The following is a 19,562-nucleotide window of genomic DNA, read 5'->3' on the forward strand; positions in this document are numbered from 1 at the left end:
CACGGCATCTTCTCGTCTCAGAGCCGAGGAGCGCACCACCAGCATCATCACCACCCACGGCTCCCCAGCGTGGAGGAAAAAGTGCCTGTGATCCGACCCAGGAGGAGATCTAGCTGCGTATCCTTAGGGGAGACTTCAGCCAGCTACTATGGCAGCTGCAAAATGTTCAGGAGACCCTCGTTGCCTTGCATTTCCAGAGAGCAGGTAGGTTTCTTCGAAACCGGAGGGAGAAACTTTCTGAGGCATGAGCGCCACTCGCTTTTTCCAACTGCTGTGTATGTCTGTGCTGGATGTCTCCTGTCAAACTCTTGTTAAAACGAATGGAGGAAAACGTTAGTCCCTTAGCGGGTTTCTCAACTCAGTTGTGCAGAATCGATCGATGTAATCCTTTATGTCTGTATAGGAGGTAAATCATAATAACGTGTTTGCTGTAGGGCAGACGGCTTTCTTGCCTCTCGTAAGATCTTACGTATTTAAAAAGTAGTTCTTATTGATTAAAACAAACCCCAAACCAAATATCTTCAGCTATCAGCTACCTTGTTATTTTGATTGTTTCTTTTCCAAAGCCCACCACCTCCTCCGCTTCTGGCAGACTTTACGAAAGAAAGAAAGAAACCACAGCTTTCTAGCTGCTCGGCACTTCTGGTTCTTCCCGCTTTCTATCGACAAAATGATTGCCAAGGGCTAAAGAAATATCGGTTACTGAGGGATGTTATTTATCAAATGCTGGCGTTGTTTGAGTGGCAGCTGTTCTTGTGCCTTGCAGATTACTGCCTCCTGCTTCTCTCCCTCGCTCCACGTAAGTTAACATGAGGTTTGGGTTAATGGGATTTAAGAAACTTCTTTTTACTGAAGAGGGCTGTTCAGTACAGTCTGGAGGGATGCCCGAAACGCTCACTTTTCTTGAATGGAACTCTGTTGGTTTCTACCTCCCGGAAAACTTTTCAGTGAGCCTTGTTTTTTTGTAGCGCAAACCCCCGTGTGTGTTTGGAGTTTGTTTTTATCTGAGAACTCGCACGTGAACTGCAGAACACCGAGTTGTGTTGCCGGTGGAACTGGCCCGAGGCTGCTGCAAGTGGATTATCCGCCCATTATAGGAGGGAGAGTAAGGGCAGTGTGCTTAATAAACTTGCAAGTGAGCAGTTTCTGGGAAGTGACTGTTGGTGCAGAATCCCCTGTCTACTACTGTTGTGGCTGAAATTCATGGATACTAAATTGTCTAATTATGCGTTGACATGTATTCCGAAATGCACTTCTTGTGATTGTCCGTGAAATAGATCTGAGGGAATAGAAGGTGAATCTGAGAGGGTGGAGTACTTTCGAGCATTTCTTTCCCTGCATTTGCCCGATAGAATAGTGCAGCACTAATTGATTTTGCATAACAGGTTAAAATGCAAGTATGCTGTAACAGGCTTCAGGAAAATCTCAATATGTTTCAAATTATCTAATGCATACTATGAAAGAAACATTAAAACATTGTACTAGCAGTTAAGATACGTAGGAAATATTGCATAAGAATTTACTTTGTTCCATTCTGAATAGTAAATGCAAGTTACTAAATGCTTCCTTTGATATGCGTCTCGCTTCCTAAAGGCATGCGCATATTTCCAGTTAAGGCATTTATTATTCTTTAAGTAACATCATAAATGTCAACCATAACTAAATACGCAGAATTTATTGGCAGTACTTAAATCATATGTGTTCATAATAAAATGTAACTGTTTGGTAGACTTCCAGAATTTGATATCTTTGTTATCACTAGAAGTGAATAGAGACAACAAAGAGATCTGAAGTTCTTTATTTTCCTGATAGTCTGTTGTGCTTTATAATAAATATTTGTGCTTTATTAAGCACAGTTTAAATGGGATTCATAGATATACGTTCAGTGCAGTATTTTATATGTGATTTTATAAGGATAATACAGGTTAAATGCTGATCTCCCATCTGACTTGGAGAGAGATCAGACATTGCAGAGCTGATAAAACGTCAATTGTCTGGAGGGAAGGGAGAAGTAGGCCCATAATGTGTGACTTTGAGTAAACACTACAAGGATTTCATATTGCTTCCTTGAAACAGAAGAAGATGTATGCACTCAATGCTTTTCAGAGAGAATACAAAATAGGAAATGCTAATATTGCCCGTAAGTTTTCAGTTACTTGTGGATTTTGAATCATGCCTGATTCTCTGTTTAGTTAAATACATGAAAAAACAATGGCATTGTATTCACTGCTCTTTCATTAATAAGCTCAAGCCAACAACTCTAAGGGATCTCTGTGTGTGGAGTGTGTGGAAGAACACGTGTGTGCTACCAGTAGTGTGTGCACACTGGAATTGGATGGAGGTATTGCTGTTTTCTGAGGTAGAAGTGGAAAGAGGCCCTGTGAGCACAATCCTGTAAATGCTTTCTAATTTGAGCAATCCTTATGAAAAATACTTAGATTATTGCCTTCTGTACTTGAACAGATATGGCAACTATAATGCTGAAGGTTAACAAAATTAGGTTGCCTTTATTCTTACATCAGAGTATCCATGCTTGCTTTAGCCACTAAAGCCTACGAATTCATGCTCTGTGTGGCTTTTCTGCAGTACATATGGCTAGCAATGCAGTTTGAGGTGGGAGGAAAGAGTCCTGAATAGATTGTATCTTGTGTGAGTATACTTAAATGCCATTGTCAATTTCTATAGATACATATTGAAGGAATTTTCAGTCTTGACTGAAATCAAGACTAAAAATTATGCAAATGCAATGTCTTTTTTGAACTCTACAAGGTGAACACCTTGATTACAGAAATTAATATGATTTTAGCTATAAAGAGGCTTTCTGTATTCTTACTTCAGCATTCATCTTGGACCTAGAGAGGACTTGCTTATTAGCAGAATGCCTGCAGTATTGGTTAGCATTACATACTTTGTGTATAGGATGTGTTGGTTGTATGTATTAACTGGATGCTAATCTGTTACCTGTACCTGCTGCTACCGGTATCGAAGGGTTTATTTTCATTGACTGTTGCAGATTTAGCACTTAAATTTTATTTTATTTTTCACATAAAGGCCTAATCAAAATGGGAAATCTGACAGTGTTGTAAGTTTTGTAAACAGTCTGTGTTCTGAAAAATATCGTAGTAAAACTTTTTTTTAACATGATGGTGAATGTGTATGTGAGAGCGAATAACTATGTGTAGGAACTCATACACAGGAACTTCTCAAAATCCAGAAAGAATGTGTAATTTCCAAAATTCCTGTTTTTCCTTGAGTAAAGAATAGGCCTTCCTAATTGAAGATACAGGATACATGTCCAAAGCAGTCTGCCAACAGAGCTGATACTTTTCCTAGTTACCTGACTAGGAAAAAACAAGTAGGAAGGCTGGGATATTTCATGGATAAAGGCTGCTTTCATGTTGCACTCAATTAATTATATGGAGAATTGTCTTGTGGTTAGGTTGTTGGATTGGCCACCACCTCTCCTGGTTTCTCTTCTAAGCTATCTCATACATTTGATGCATTATCTTAGGAAAATCAGGACTCAATTTCAAGAGTTTAAAATATTTATGTACCTTGAAATTAGTGTAGGCAATTTATATGTGTTGCATATTTGTGGAACAAATTATACTTTGTCCTTAGGTAATTGAGGTATGAACTTTTTAGTGCAGCAGCTGTGTGTTAGTATGTATTTTACAGTGTCTTAAAATTGTTAAATTCAGATACTGTTTGCCGCCTAGAAATGTGTGAGCCTTTACCTGTTGCTTGCAGCCAATAACATAAAATGTGACTCATGATGTGTTTGACAAACCAGCTGTTTGAGATTTTAAGTTTTCCTCTAATGATTACAATGTCTGTTACCACAAGTATACTTGCATGTCAAGATTTGTTTCTGTTGTTAACAGATTCTTCATATCTCTCAGGTTCTTATTGTTTGTCTTAGGGAGAAAATCAAGGTAAAAATGTGGGTGTGTCAAGCTGTGAATGTAACTGATTTTGGTGAGATGTGACTGAGTCTGGGGAATACACAGAGAAGGATTATATGGAAAACTTTTTTGCAGTTCATGAACAGTATATTCTGTGAGGTTATATATGAAAGGGAAGAGAATGACAAGGAGTTGGGTATATTTTCCTGAGGAAAATTCTCTTCTTTTCACACAATGTGTGTGTGTGCTTGACAGTACTGTACTAATAGCTGAACTTGACAAACTAAACTGATTGTGAACACTCTGGCCTTAGGAATTTCAAAGATAGCAAATTCAAGCAAGCTTTATGAAAAAAAGGTGAGTGGGAAGTGAAGGGACCCGATGGAGTACACCTTAACACAGGGTATTTGCGGTGCGAGCTGAACTCTAAGAGTCCCCAGGAGAGTGTCTACCATGTCACAAGTAAATAGTAGAATGGGGGGGCAGGAATTCTGTTAAAGCCTGGGCTTTATTTGACATCTGATAGGAAAGTTATGTTTTTAAAAATATTTTTTTAAAGCTTTTTTCCTTCTGTTTTTGTTTTCTGATACCTAAAAATGAAAACATGCAGCCTTTCAAAGCCAACTGTAACTATCAGATCTGGTGTTCAGAAACTAGTTGCTGAAGATGGAAAAGAGTGTATCGTGCTTTTCTGCAAAGGAAGGATTATAGGCAGGGAAACTAGGAGATGTAGTCTATTCTGTCATTGATGCAAAAAATTAGTGGAGGAAAACAGGTAAGAAACGTCTGCCTGTCAGCTGAGAAGGGAGGGCAGCTCACAGGAGGCTGCAGCCATAGAACATGCTACTCTTTAATTCACTATAGCAGAATGCTTTCAAGCCATGGTAATTTTGAAAAATTTATATTCTTTTCCTTCTGTTTGGACTTTCTGTTTGAATAAATTTGATTAAGAGGGAAGAGTTTGGAACAGCTTTTGTGTTAATAACCAATCTTTTTTGACGTTGCTTTTATTTAATGTTATTTTTCGTAACTGGCAGCCTGTTAGATGCCAAATAAGTTTTAAAAAAATCTCGAAAATAATAGGTTTATGAGAGGGGATTTTTTTTGTGATGTCAAGACGAAAATGAGAAAACAGAAGTAGATGAGCACAGCCAGATTCTGGCTATTGCTTTTAAGGGTGGCCTGTATCTTCAAACTCTCTGAGGCTATGACAGTCATCTCAGAGATATCTGCAAGTGTTTTGAAGAAGAAAGTAGTACTTCAGTCTATGTGTGAAGGATTACAATTTTTTTTTTTTAAATGAAGAGTAAAAATAAAAACTAGTTAAAAGACCTTAAGCTTCAAACAATCTTGTTGAACACAAAGTTTTACTCAGTTTTGTGTATGGAATTTTCATAACCTATTATTAAGATCATTAAGGATAAATTTCAGGACAGATTCATTTAGAAACTGATGTTATATCTGTAAATACAAAACTGGTATCTTGTTCAGGAATGTATCTTACAACTTCGGAAAAGCTTCAAACTGCATATTTTTTCTTGTGTGAGACTAGTTACTGTTAAAATCTCATTGCTAAAGATTTCTAAGTCTTTTGTACTTACCTTAATACTTACTCTAGTAGGAAGCTCCCTAGAGTCAGCAGAGCACTTAAGCTTTCAAGTGGAAAAGAACATGTGTTTTACAGTGTTTAAGGATTGAGATTATAGTCCTTACTTGTTTAAAAATTCACAGGGTTTAATGTAATTTATAATTTGAGCTCTCTAGTAGCAGAAGTTGCAATTTCTAGTGAATATGTTCTTAAAGCTATGTTCCATTCACCTATCTGATGATGGACAGGGTTGGTGTGCCTTCAGGAGGCACATCTTTATTTTTAATTATTTGGGCCCTGAAAGTACAAGAAAAATAATTTCCCAGGACATTAATGTTCCATAGTAAATTGCTTACTTGCTTGTCCTGTCTTTTTTGAAATGTCATTTTTCTTTCTCTTTCCTTGTCCTTATTTGTTCTTAATGTTCCAATAATTTTAACACCTCTTCCTACCAGTATGTTCCTTCCCTTTCTACATGTTAAAAGACCAGTAATGTAATTTGATCCAAGATTAGAAGTATCTTTCAGCAAAGACATCAAAATGTTCTGACTGAAAACACTACTTTTTTTTTCAGAAACCTAGCAATCAAATTACTGTTTTTTAAAAAATAGAGAACATTTGGTAGAAGAAGTAGAAGAATTAAATGCTTCTTTGCATTTACAGCTTAAAAATTTTTCTAGAATATCCTACTTTAGCACCATATAATTGTCTGTTATTGAAAAATGATACATAAACAGACTGCATTTGAAAAGGTGCATATAGTTATTTCTGACATACTCATACAGACCTTATCCTTTATCTTGATACTGTACAATATTGTAAAGCTCTTTTTTTTTTTCATTTTGTTCTTTTAGTTCTGCAAGTTAGATGCAAGGTGCTTTCCTCCTTCATTCTCCATAAGCATAACTGGAAATTTATTTGTAAGGTCTGACCTCTTAATATGTAGGTTTTTGTAGTTAGGAACTTGCTCTTTGCTGCCCAAAGACAATCTGCGTCTTCGGTAGTTTCAAAGCTGAAAAAAATCCTCTGTTTGTTTATTTCCTGGAGAGAGGGGACAAAGGTTTTCTAGGTTGGGTTTTTTTTTGTTTTGGTGGTTTTTTTTGAGAAGACTAAGCCTTTAGCCATCGTGTTTGTGTTTTGCCTAACTCTTTCCTGTTGTAAGCAAGTGAGGAGGGAGAAACAGGAGCAGTGTTGGCTCAAGTGCTGCAGTTGTAGCAAGAGTAGCTCACTAATGATAATAGGGAATAAACCATGCCTCAAAAAATAAATAGTGAGCATCTCACTCAATTCTTTTCTCCTCCATTCAGAATGCAAAGAAAAAAATAGAGGTGTTGTATTTGTCTTTGTACCTTTCTGCAATGTTTGAGAGCTATAAGAAAGCATTGCCTGATCTTTATAATACTGACATACATATACAAATTTAACTGAGGCATTTCATTCTGATTTACAGCTTGGGTTGTAACAGAGTCAGTAGAAGGTAGAGGGATGTTTTCTGTCCTGATGTCTTGAGCTTTATTTGCCTCCACAGGGCAAGCAAATTTAACTAGACTTGCAAAGTTGTTTTTTTTTTGAGGAAAATTTGAACTTTATTTCCAATTCCTGAGTAATAGTTTGGCTCAGCATGTCTGTTAGGTTCCCAGCTGTGTCCCAGGTCTCTCTTTTTCTTCCAACCATCTCCGTTTCACTTTTTGAGATGTTCTGCAGTGGTACCCCTGCAGATTTCAGGAAGCGGGTTAAGCCAAGAAAAGCCAGCCTCAAAAAGAACAGCAACATCTGTCTTGTCATGAGCGTCATTTGGGAGATTGTCTAGCTTGGTGAACAGAGCTGTATTTTTCTTCTTGTGTCCCAGAGTATAGCAGGAGAGAGAGCTGGCGGAAGAACTGTCTGTCGTTGCAGTGTATTCTGTAGTTGGTGGATTGCTATAAGGCAGATACAACTGAGTATTGCAAAAGTACTAAGTCATGAGTACTTGGGTAGAGTTCCAAGCCTTACAGAGGCTAGCACTCTATGCAAAGTGCTCTTGGTATATACCAGTTACATAACTGAAATGGTTAAGTCCTTTGGTGCCTGTGTTCATATTTAGATATAAGTATTTTTTAGTGTCCTCTTACGGAACTTGTGTGTGGATGTTCCTCCACTTCATTCTAATGCAAACATCTGAAAATTCAATTTATCAAAGATATCCTCAGTAACATTTTGTGTTTTGTTTTTGGAGAACCTTTCTGAACCTCGAATCCTATAACCTAAAGCTGTCATGTGGCCCATACCTTTTTTCAGGGCTCCCTGATCCACTGTTGAATAGAGTTTTGGTGGAAATCTTGTGTATCCCAGCATAACCCTTCAACAATAGTCTTGCTAGTCTGTGGTGGCTTGCTTCCTGCCCCTACAGGGATATTTGGGTTCCTCAACATGCCTTGTGTCATCACAGGTTTTCTGCCATCATTGTCTCTTCATCCATGAAACTTCCTTATGTCTTTCTGGAATTTCCATAATCATATACCAGACTACTTCCTTTATTTTTTTTCCTGAGTTGGCTTTCCATTCAACTGACTGAAAATGTCTGTTGTTGAAGAAAACCTTTCTTTCTTTTTTTTCTTCTGTCTTCCCACACTACTGTGTGGATACTGCAGTATCAGAATGAAGAGGAATGCAGGTGTATGGGAGGAAGCTAAGAAGTGGTGCAGAGGAAAACTATACTGATGGAAAAGCCTGCTAAAGGAAACATCTGCATTTAGAGAAAAACAGCACTGAGATCATAGAATCATAGAATGGCCTAGGTTGGAAGGGACCTTAGAGATCATTTAATCCAACCTCCCCATCATGGGCAGGGATGCCACCGCTCAACTAGATGCTAATAAATAGTTAATTGTTGACTAAGCCAGGACATTGATCATATCATGTAGATGTGGTAGCCCTTCTTTTTTTCTGATTTTCCACGTTAAGTATAGTTGCCAGTGCATACCTGCGTACTGTTCTTTGGAGTTTTATTTCAGGCTGCTTGTCTGTAACTTTAGGTTTTTTGGTCTAAAACTTTGCATTTTGTCTTTTTGGAACATGGATAAGTTATGATATTAGATTTAAACAAGAAGGCTTCCCAAGAAATTAGAGAATCCATGACGTATTTGAAAGAATAAGCTTTCAGTTACTGGAAAATCCGGACTTTTAGGTCTCCTTTTACAACAGTTCTAACTGGAACGTGACCTCCTGAGTGAGTAAGCTTTTGTGAAAGAAATAGTGAAAAGTCCCTAATGCGGCCTCCTCCCTGCACCTTCACGTTTTCGATACCTAGTTCTCTTTAGTGATCAGGAAGCTGCTGTGACAGGTTGTTCTGGCTGGCTGTCATCTGTCTGTTTCAGAATGCTTTAGGGGATTTCCCACTTATCTTGCACTGGGTAGATCAGTCGGTGAAGGTGGGAGACTTTCTTCTACCAGTAAATTCCATGTGCATTTTGCCTTGGTGAAGCATTGCCAGAGTTTTTAACCAAAAAGATAGTACTTTTTTTCTTGCCTTTTTGCTTTCTTTCTTTGTGACCCGCAACTATTCCATAGTACAGAAAAACAGTTGTTTTATACCGGATAAGGAGTGATGTCAGTGCAAAAAAGCTCTATGATGGAAATAGTTTCATGTTTATTCATGTCCTGAAATGATCAAAATCAAATTCACATTTAAAAATAAACTGTAAAATTATCTTCTATGTATCTATTCAATATATTGTCAGAAAGGGCCAGTGTTCTCATTTTTTTTATTAACGTACTTGATTTTTTTCTTCATTTGCTCTAGAATCTGCAGTTCTCCTGAAAGATAGCTCACTGATGAGCTCCATGCTCTCCAAATTTTTTTAGCTCAATATGTGATATTTGTTTTCCTTGGTGTTTACAGTAACTGTTTTGTGATACATCTTTAAAACATGCTTCCTACCTACATATGAATACACATCTTTTGAAGTGACTGAGAAGTAGTTTGATAGATCTTCTTGATGTTTGTATCTGATTTACTTTGGGTATAAAACCAGGGAAATTATGGAACTGAAGTTAAAATCAGAGATACAGATAATTCAATGTTTATGTAAAATCTACAGGTGCCTAGTATTTTTAAACTTAATTTGTGGCAGAAACTTTCAGTAGTGAAAATGCAAATTAGAAGATATTTGTTACTTTTTTTAATTTTAGAAGATATTTTCTGTTAAGAAGAGAAAGCAATGTAGACAGCTACTGTAGAGTTGTGAGAAAATTAAAAATGCGTGCATAAAACTTTCCTGTGAAAGTAAAGTTACAGATAGGAGAGGTTGACTGTAAAGATGTTACTCAAGGGTTAAGCTCAGCATATTTCGCTGGCTGCTGAGTGAAACAGGATGCAGTGACTACATTGTCAGACTGCTGGTGTGAGTGCAAACAGATGAGGAAATGCTGGATCAGGCACTTCAGCAACTTGGGCTGTTACCTAGGAAACTGCTTGCGTCATACTTGCCAGCAATTAGCTTACAGTTCTTTTATTTTTGATAGTGTTGCAAGCTGAACTCGACTGTTACAAAGGAAAACACTGGCTTCATCTCAAACCTTCAGTTGTGACTGTGGCTCTGGTGCTTATAAGAATTTACAAAGTGCTACTTTGGATAGACTGAAAATTTATTTAAACTCGTCAGCCTGCTTTTCCAAAGAATGTTGTAGTTGTACTTGATTCTGAAAGATGTGCAATCATATTTTTGTGATTTGCATGAAAATTATCTTCCGTAGTTACCAAAATTAAGTACTGTGCAAGTTTCACCAGTTTTCAGCTGTCACCGCCATTGCCAGCAATTATACTGAAGTATTTTTGTGTGTTACATATTAAAACGTAGTTTTCAAAATTAACAATACCTGAGGTTTAACCTCTAAGGAAAGGGATGCTTTTTCTAAATACTTTTCTCCTGTGTTGGTTAAAATTTAGTAACTTCCAGTGGTTATCTAGACACTAATATAAACCAGTTAGTGTTGAAAGCAGTGTGTGTTTTATCTCAGAAAATCACCATGTTTTCTGCATTGCACTTAAAAACTGTAAAGAAATTCACAGTTACTGATTTAATATCGATGTATGTTGTTAGTATGGGTATTGTCTTACAACTGCCTAGGGCTAGTTATTTGTTTTATCATGCAGGAAAAATCGTGCGGTGACTAACATGTTAAACCAAGAGTATGTGTAGGTTTACTTTTTTGTTTGTTTGCTTTGTTACATAGACGCATGAGTAAACTTAGATTTTAACGGACTAGTATTATAGTAGGTAGTTAGAGGCTAAACTTGTTAAAATGTCATGGTTAATATAGAATACACTTGTGTTCCTGTGTTTGTGCAAAGCTTAAAAAGTTAATATATTTTTAAATGTTTGAATACTAGGATTTTCAAATTATTTTGGGATAATTCTTCCATATAAACCCCACACATTTTCTTTCTTATTAAAAGAATGACTTAGACTGGTGACTAGAATTGTGTTAAGACTATATACAAAGATCTTGGAGCGGGGAGGAGGGAGGAGGGGAACAACAGGGGTCAACACCAACAGAAAAAACACTCCACAACCAAAACCAAGCAAATCACCAAACCTCCCCACCCAGAACAAAAAAAACCCCACGCAATCCAAAACAACCAAGCCAGAACAAACAACTCCAAACCCATTGCCATGCCCCCTGACTCCCAAAAACCCTTTAACAGAAGACTTAGGAAGGTTGAGTATCTCTGACTTGGCTGGAAGAGTCCGGTAGCAGTTTTGGGGACATGTTTCACACTGTAGGCCATTATCATCTATGGTTAGCGTGTCACTGGGGTTGCATTCCAAACTGTGATTGCTGTCTGTCTGGCCTGGGATCTTTGTACAGGATTCTCTTCAGTTTTATTTAGTATAAGAAGTATGAAATAGGAAAAGATTTTGTGTGTGGGTGGAGGTGGCTGCAGCACTGAGGTGCTATCATTGTAAAGGAAGAACAACTGTTTTGCTGCTAGTTCAGAATGGTTTGACTGACTTGTCCAACCTCACTGATGTGTCGCTGCATGTGGCCACTGCTTGGTATGTGCTTTATTGGATGTGTATTTACATTAGCTTGATTGCATGTTATGAAGTTTTACCACTAAAGTCAGTGAGCACTGGGATTTAAATCTGTATGATTTATAAACAGGTAATGTAGATGTTAACAAAGCAAGATCTCGCTTCTGAATTATCGATTTTGTCCTTCATCTCCTTTATCACTTCAATTCTAGACAGTAAAGTGGAGGTTATGATGTTATCAGGTCATTGCTGGATTCCATGAGCATGTGTCCAATAACTTTGCCATTTATTCAGGGCAATGCCTGCAAGTTATACAATACATCAAACATCGAATCTTTTATCTTCATTTAGCATTTTAGCTCTGTAAACCTTGTCTTGTAAACCAGTCCTCCTTCAATGAAAGAGATGGACATTACATGATCACATACATATTTTTCGGCATAACTTTTAATTTGGTTTAATAAGCTGAATTTAATCTTCACTCTGGCACTTTTTAGATATTTTCAAAGTGCTTTTATCAGCTGACAACATTTAGTTGTTGTTTTCCGAATGTTGTGTTCTCAGCCAGACTGTTTGGCATACGTGACTGTTTCAAAAGATAAGTCTGCAATAACAGATGGGACTGCAGTGTAGCAGGACACTACTTGGGTTTTTAGTCTTCCAGTCATTACAGTAAGGGACTGCATTGTTTTTCAGCAAGGTCTGTCAAGTTCTGTACGATTCTTGGGAAACATTTGAAATAGGATTTTTATTTTTATTTTTTTTGGATGATTGGACATACCGTTTTTAATCTGAATACCTCTGCCCAAATGTTGCAATTCCCTGAAGGCTCTATGGCACTTCCACTGAGAGGACCGATCCTTCTCTGCACTGTCTGCTCGTTCCTGCCCTGGCACCATCCCCCTTTGTGCTGACACAAGCATTCATGAGACTACACAGTGAACTAAATTGGGGAACTAATCCATTTTGAAAGTAATCAGTTCTTTTTGTAGTTCCTTGCCACATGTCTGCATGAATGCTTTTGCTGCATAAGGGAGGGAGTAATGCAGGGATGGGAATGAGCAGCTAAGGGAGGGCAGGACTGCTCCTTTATTGTGGCAATGCCAAGTTGTGCTAATTTAAGACAACTAATGGCACTGCAGTGTAAAGAATGGATGTGTTAGAATTCCCAATAAATCAGTCAAAATAGCATACTCTTACACTGAAAAGCCTCTATATTTTTTTCTGTGTCTTGAGTAAACTGTATATTCTGTGTTTGTCTACTTGAAGTAAAAGGAACAGAATGCTTCAACACTACATAATTGAAATATGGCAAACAGGTACTTAAAATGTAAGTTATTGAGCAATTGCAGTCAGGTGTAGTACCATGCTTGCAACATACAACATTATACACAAAGTCTTCACAAAGACCTTAAATGGTCCGTTTAGATATTTAAGTTAGATTTGTACAGTAAAAGGGACAGAGGGTTCTTTTGAAAAACAGTTTAAGATTCTGTGGTAATAGACAGAATCATACTGCATTCATATATGAGAACAGAACAAACTGGTAAATGACGTGTGAATCAGATTCTAGCTGGTACCTGAGTATTTGGCACTCAGTGCTTTCATCCTGATGTGTTTAAGTGAAAATTCTTTATTCTTTTCAGAGTGAAGTAAAATGAAAAAGTTACAGAATTTTAACAGTTTTGTGAGTCACCTTTATGAGCTTTGAGCACTCATCCATCCATCATGCTTGTATCTACAGGACTAAGTATGTCAGATTCTGGCTGGTACCTGAGTATTTGGCACTCATTTAAAATAGTGCTTTCATCCTGATGTGTTTAAGTGAAAATTCTTTATTCTTTTCAGAGTGAAGTAAAATGAAAAAGTTACAGAATTTTAACAGTTTTGTGAGTCACCTTTATGAGCTTTGAGCACTCATCCATCCATCATGCTTGTATCTACAGGACTAAGTATGTAATATGGTAGTGGAGAAAAGCTATTACCTTAAAACATAAAAGTGGAAGTCCTTTCATGCTGACTCAGAAAGTATATCTGTCTCCCTTTGATGCTTCTAGGTGTTTTGGTGATTTTTCTGCCAACTTCTGTGGGTACCTGAAATTTCTGATAAAATAAATTGCTACAGTAATTTATTAGGGCAAGGGGAAATGCATTTAATTGAAGGAGAATAGGTTTAGATTGGATCTTAGGAAGAAATCCTTCAGTATGAGGATGGCAAGACTCTGGAATAGATTGCTCAGAGAAGCTGCAGATGCCCCCTCCCTGGAGATGTTCAAGGCCAGGTTGGATGGGGCCTTGAGCAACCTGGTCTAGTTGAGAGGCGTCCCTGCCCATGACAGGGAGGTTGGATTAGATGATCTCTGAGGTCCCTTCCAGCCTAGGCCATTCTGTGATTCTATGAGTAGGGAAGCTTCAAACAAGCTCTTTGAAGTAATCCTCCTTGGCTCTTAATTTTCACATTCCTAAAAATCCACATAAATGACATCAAGAAAAAGGAAAATGTGATCAAAATGATAGCTTCAAGCCCAGGCTGAACTTCATGGGACAAATAGGTCCCATGACTTTGTTCCTGCCAGCTTTAGAGTTCTCTCATGTTCACAATTTTCTATAATATGGAATTGCGCAATTCAATCCTGTATCATTTATTCCTTTAATAGCTCTTAGTCGGTGGTATGTTCATTGTATAGAGGTGTTTGCTTATATTTTCTGTCCATCTTCCAAGCAGAATCATGAGCATAAAAGGTGATAGCCATAATGATAATTTTTTGCAGAAGAGGTTGGTAGTGGAGAAATGGAAGCAGATGTACCACATGACTCATTTCACCTGAAGTCACTCAACAGATGAATGTATTCAAAAGTTATCTCTTTCTGTTGTGAACTTTTTTCCTACCATATGCTGTAGGTTTGTGACCAAAGAGAAAATCTCATGAAAATATCTGCAGTCCTACTGCTTTGAGTTGTTAGCTTTGCCCCTCTATGAAACCAGAAGTATTAGATTTTTGCATTGTGCAACTAGTAATACTTTCCTAATAGAAGAACAGTTTCTCACCACCTAATTTTTTTTTTATTATTTATTATTAATGTTCAGGAAGATAAAGCAAAAATTTGCCCTTGATTAAGTTCACATTTTTTAAACCAAAATATTAACAAAAATGTTGACTATAGAGATGCTTGGCAAAGATTAAACTCAAACCCAGGAGAAGTGAGAGAAGTGAAATGAATGATAAACTAGAGAGAAAACTTTTTAATCACATCAAGAAGAAAAAGGCTAGAAGTTTGTAAATAAAGCCTGATGTCAAGCTTGATAATATTTTTATTTTTCATACTAATTATTCCTAGCCAGAAGATGGAGTTAGAACGCTTTTTTTTTTTTTAAATTATGACAAAATAAAGATTTAGCAATTCTAAGGGCTTTATCTATTTGCTAGTGATTGCACAAGATATTCTGTTTGAGGCAATGCTGTGTGAAGTGTGAAGCATGTGTAGGGTCCTCTGTTACTGGAATTCCCAGAATACCATCTGTATGATCTTTAATAACTGTGGCTGGTTGGCAAATATATAAATATACTGAAGGGCTAAAACAATACAAAGGCTTTTCAACTGAAACCATTAGTAGAAATACATTGTAAGATGTAGTTGGGGGGAATTATGCATTGAGTGAGCCGGTTTGGCAAACACTTCTGAAGAATGTAAGAGTTGCCCTTAGCATCATCCACTATAAGGACTTCAGAAAGGTACAGTGACCCTACAGCTTCTCAAGAGAAGGGGCACAGTGACTACTCTTCGTGATGGCTTTACAAGAGCTCCATTTAGTACTCCTAATGGTACAGCTGAGAAAATTTGCAGTGTACTGTGAAACCTACTCAGGAAATTGGGTGAACATGGGTGGATATTTTATGTTGAATTCCATTCTGCCATTAACCTTTTCGATTAATGGAACATTTGGAAAAGTAGCCCACAAGGCTTAAGTATTTTGCCAAAACTCCTTGTTGTGGCTGATGGACTGTCAAAAGTTGAACGTTCTGTGAAATTTAGCTGGCTTTGTCTGTAAATGGTCAATAGTGATGGGGCTATAATGCAAGTACAGACTACACAATTTCAGTCAGATTTCCCTGCTTTCCTTTCTGTGCTGCACTACCTGGGGGCCTCCAGTCAGAGACTCAGTTTCCTTATGTGTTAAAGGCTTTTGTTCCAAATGCAAATGTACTGTGTGCTGATTTATTTAGTTAATTAGCTTATTTGCAGCCCTATATGGCTTGAGGGAAATGAAAAATTACTCTCTTACCTATTGGTCAGAAATATGTATCAAACAGCAGCAATTTCAGAATCTCTTCAGCCCCTAAAAAATTCCCAAAGCAGTTTGAACAGCTAGTTGTTCCCTTCAGCACCTTGATTGTTTCCAGATACCGCAGCAGAAAAATGATGCTTTGTTTCCCAAGGGTATTACAAAACTGGCAACTCAGTTCTCAGCTGTCATGTTGGGAGGTGTGATGGGAAGTATATTCAGGACCCTGGAAAAGTTGACTTAAGAGTCCATGTACAGGAATATGAATTAGAAAGCAAGTTGAAACAATTTTTGAACTATATTAGAATCAGTGAGGAAGGCTTTGCTGTGTTTAGTAGAGCCATTTTTTTCTTCAGATCTCTCTGCTTGACTTCCAGATAAACTACTTGGACCTTTGGCTGATGTCGGAATGTTGCAGTTTGGGATGAAATAGCTATTCTTGGCCCAAATTACTTCTGGACATTCTCCAGAGACAATATTATTTAGGGGTGCATTGAAATAGCAGAAACAGCTTTCTCCCAATCCTGGTAGCAGACCAAAAAAGTACTATGAGATGAATGAAACTTCACATTAGGTGCTTCAGATCCACTTGATGTTACTTGCTCCTGTTCCTTGTCTTGGTTTTAGAGAACTTGAGGATGAGTTGTGTAAAACTATTTGTATGTTTCAATATTTGAAAAAAGAGGATTATCCTTGTTACAGTTTATTACAGTTTTTCCACTTTGCTTGTGCATGGTGGGTTTCTTTTGGTGGGGTGAAGGGAGAATGTTCCTAGTTTTGATCACTTTCATTTGGTGTAGCATATATTCCAGTTAGCCTTCCCAAATTTATAGTTTCTCTTATGTTAGCTTAAAGGAAGAGACTGACTCTGTTCTCTTCCCGTGCAGTTTTTTTGATGGGAGATGCGCACAGCAAAAAAAATGTGATAAATGTGTACACGGCTTCTTGTGTCTAAGTAACTAATATTATAGTTCAGGGGTTGAGAGTGACAGTTGAATGTGAAGTTTCATATTGGAAATATGTCAAAAAAATGAAAATAAGCATTCTAGTTTTTGTAATATTGACTCATGTTATTCAGGTTTTTTTTCTCTGCAGTGTCCTTTTTTTGGCCATTCTAGTTTTAGCTTCTTCCTTCATATTATCTCAAAGCCAGCAGGAAGAATGTGAGGAAGAGGTATAGACTCTGTTAAAATGTCTCACATTACAGTACATGCCTATTAAGCCCAGCTCTGATAAGAAAACTGCTTGATTTTCATAGACTGAAGCTGGAGAGTGCCTGCTAGAGATGTAATATATAAATCTAGCACTTAATTTTTAATAGTGTGTTTTGAACTTCAGAAAGTATGCAGATTTTCGACACCTTCTTCTTCAATAGATTCCCAGAAGTGTAACCACAAATGATTAGAAACTTTACAGTATGTTGTCATAGAATGGAAAGTATTGGGCTACTCAAAATTTTGGCTTTATTTGTAAATTACTCTGGACCAGTAAAGAAGCCTGTACACACAGTTTTCACACACATTCTTTCTAAACTGCAATTCTGTAACTGTAAAAATAAACTTATTTGGGAAGCAGTCAGAAATAGCTATGCAGCTGTATAATTTTATGTTGGTTATTCTTGAGGGTCTTCAGAGTAATGTTTGTGTTGAGTTATTGAAAGCAGAGCATTTCTAAATTCCTTAGATGCTAGACTTTTTAAACATTTGACTATTTAGAAAATAGTGATGGGATGATTATTTCTACTGGTGCAGGTTGTTTTGCGAGATCTTTGTTTTCCCGCTGTGGGAACAACAGGGCTTTGTCCCTGTAAACAGTTACCCAATGTAAGTTCTAACTGGATTTGAATTTTTATTTACAGATTAAACAGAAGTGAAAGAAGCTCAAAGCTTGCATTCCAAAACTGATGACTCTTTTTTTTTTTTTTTTTTTTCCTTGGCAGGGGGGATCAGAAGCAGGGCGAGTGGAAATTGTACCATTTAAAATACAGGAAAATAAATCTATTTCTCTTGGTATTCGCTGCCAGATATTTAAGCAGATAAACATTCCTTGAAAATCCCATGAAATTATAAAAAATATTTTTTGTAGTTTTTACTTATAAATTCATATCTCTTTTCCTGAAGCTATGGTGAGCCCTGCATACTGTCATTCTTTTTCAATTGTAAACATAGTTTCGGTACTACCACTTTTGCACCAAACGCTGTTCCTAAGCGACTGCTGACGTCGGTGCAGCACAAGAAGGTTTGTGTGTTTATCTGCTGTGGGCAGACTCTTAGGAAAGACGAAAGTGTGTAACTAGATTAGGCCAAAGAGATTGCTGCTTTAAATAAGCATACATACTGTTTGCAATGTCATACTTTATTTTTGCTGTATTTTATTTTGATTAGCAGTAGTATCGTCTGTTGCATATGCCGCAGTATCCAGTTTGCAGGAGATGATAAGGAGGGGTATATCTTTTCTTTCCTATTGCTTTAAAGGGATAGCTTTTTTTTTCTTCTATAGCACAGTTAGAATGAGACTTTAAAAGAGGTATGTCTTGTAGCGTAAAGATTTCATATACCTGGTTATATACAAGGTTAGAAATAGGACTATTAGAAATGAAAGCAGGCATACAATTTCCAGTTCAAGTGAAACATATTTACTTAGAGATTTTTGGACAGAGTCTATACATTTGGAAAAACTGGAATGATACTCTTGGAATACTTTACTGCATGCCTTTGTATCACACCGAGTTGGAGTGGAGCTGGCTTAATGACCTTTGTGAATCTTTTTTTTGTCCTTGCTTATACTTGCAGCACATCCACACTGAATAAAAACTACCTGTAGCAAAAACTCTTGAATGGAAAACTTTGTGGGACTGTGGTCCTCGTAGGCCAAACAGTGAAGCTAAAAAATTTATACAAGGTAGTAGTACCAGATGGTTTAATAAGGTTGGAAGAAAAATGACAAGCATAGATTCTCTTCTTCAGGTTGAAGAATAGAAGCAACAACTTTCAGAACTAAATAAAAGCCAAGAATAAGTGTGCCAAATTAAATTAAATTAAAATTAAAGAAAACATCTTTCTTCCAAAGTGCAGGACTTTGTGTATGTCACTACGAATTTTATAAAACTCCTCTTCACTCATTCCTCCAGCTTGTCTAGGTCCCTCTGAGTCCCTCTGGGAAGCAGCCCTAGCCCTGCATGTACTCTCTGGTTCCTCCAACTTGGTATCATCTGTAAGCATGTCTTGTAAAACTTATTTGTTCAGAAGAACATAGTGGGTTTTAATTCAGATTGAGAAAAGTTAAGGAGCTGCAGGTTTGCCCTCACTGCTGCTTTTTCTAGGTCTTTATTGAATTTTCATTCCCCTTAACCATATTTTCTTATTATAAGAATCTTTTTTGCAGTTTTCCATAGTGAAGGTAGAGCTAACTCTATGACATTTAGTTCGGTAAACTGTTCTTAAACAAATGGTGAAGTTACTTGTGAGTTTCCTTGGTATAAAAGCATAAAAATGGCTCTCATTAAGAGCTCATTTAGCTTAATATTCTGCCTCTAATCTCTGATCTTTGTCTAAGGTCAAGTTTAACAACTGTTCTCGTTAGTTAAATATCTTTTACATCCCTGACCTGAAGCTCATAGAATCATAGACTGGCCTAGGCTGGAAGGGACCTTAGAGATCATCTAATCCAACTCCCCTGTCATGGGCAGGGACACCTCTCAGCTACATCAGGCTACTCAAGGCTCCGTCCCACTTGAACCCCTCCAGGGAGGGGGCAGCCACAACATC

General features: G+C 37.3%; 1 protein-coding gene across 1 annotated transcript in view; it reads left to right on the plus strand.

Annotated features, from left to right (window-relative positions):
* Positions 1 to 42: 42 nt before the first annotated feature.
* The window catches only part of PDE3B (phosphodiesterase 3B, cGMP-inhibited), a gene marked incomplete at its 5' end in the record, with an annotated part of 64,189 nt that continues 44,669 nt past the window's right edge, over positions 43 to 19,562 (plus strand). The window contains one exon of the mRNA XM_009869593.1: positions 43 to 204. Coding sequence (XP_009867895.1) covers positions 43 to 204 — 162 coding nt within the window. The remainder of the gene's footprint in view (positions 205 to 19,562) is intronic.

The sequence above is a fragment of the Apaloderma vittatum genome, unplaced genomic scaffold, assembly GCF_000703405.1.
Source record: "Apaloderma vittatum isolate BGI_N311 unplaced genomic scaffold, ASM70340v1 scaffold12185, whole genome shotgun sequence".
Taxonomy (NCBI): domain Eukaryota; kingdom Metazoa; phylum Chordata; class Aves; order Trogoniformes; family Trogonidae; genus Apaloderma; species Apaloderma vittatum.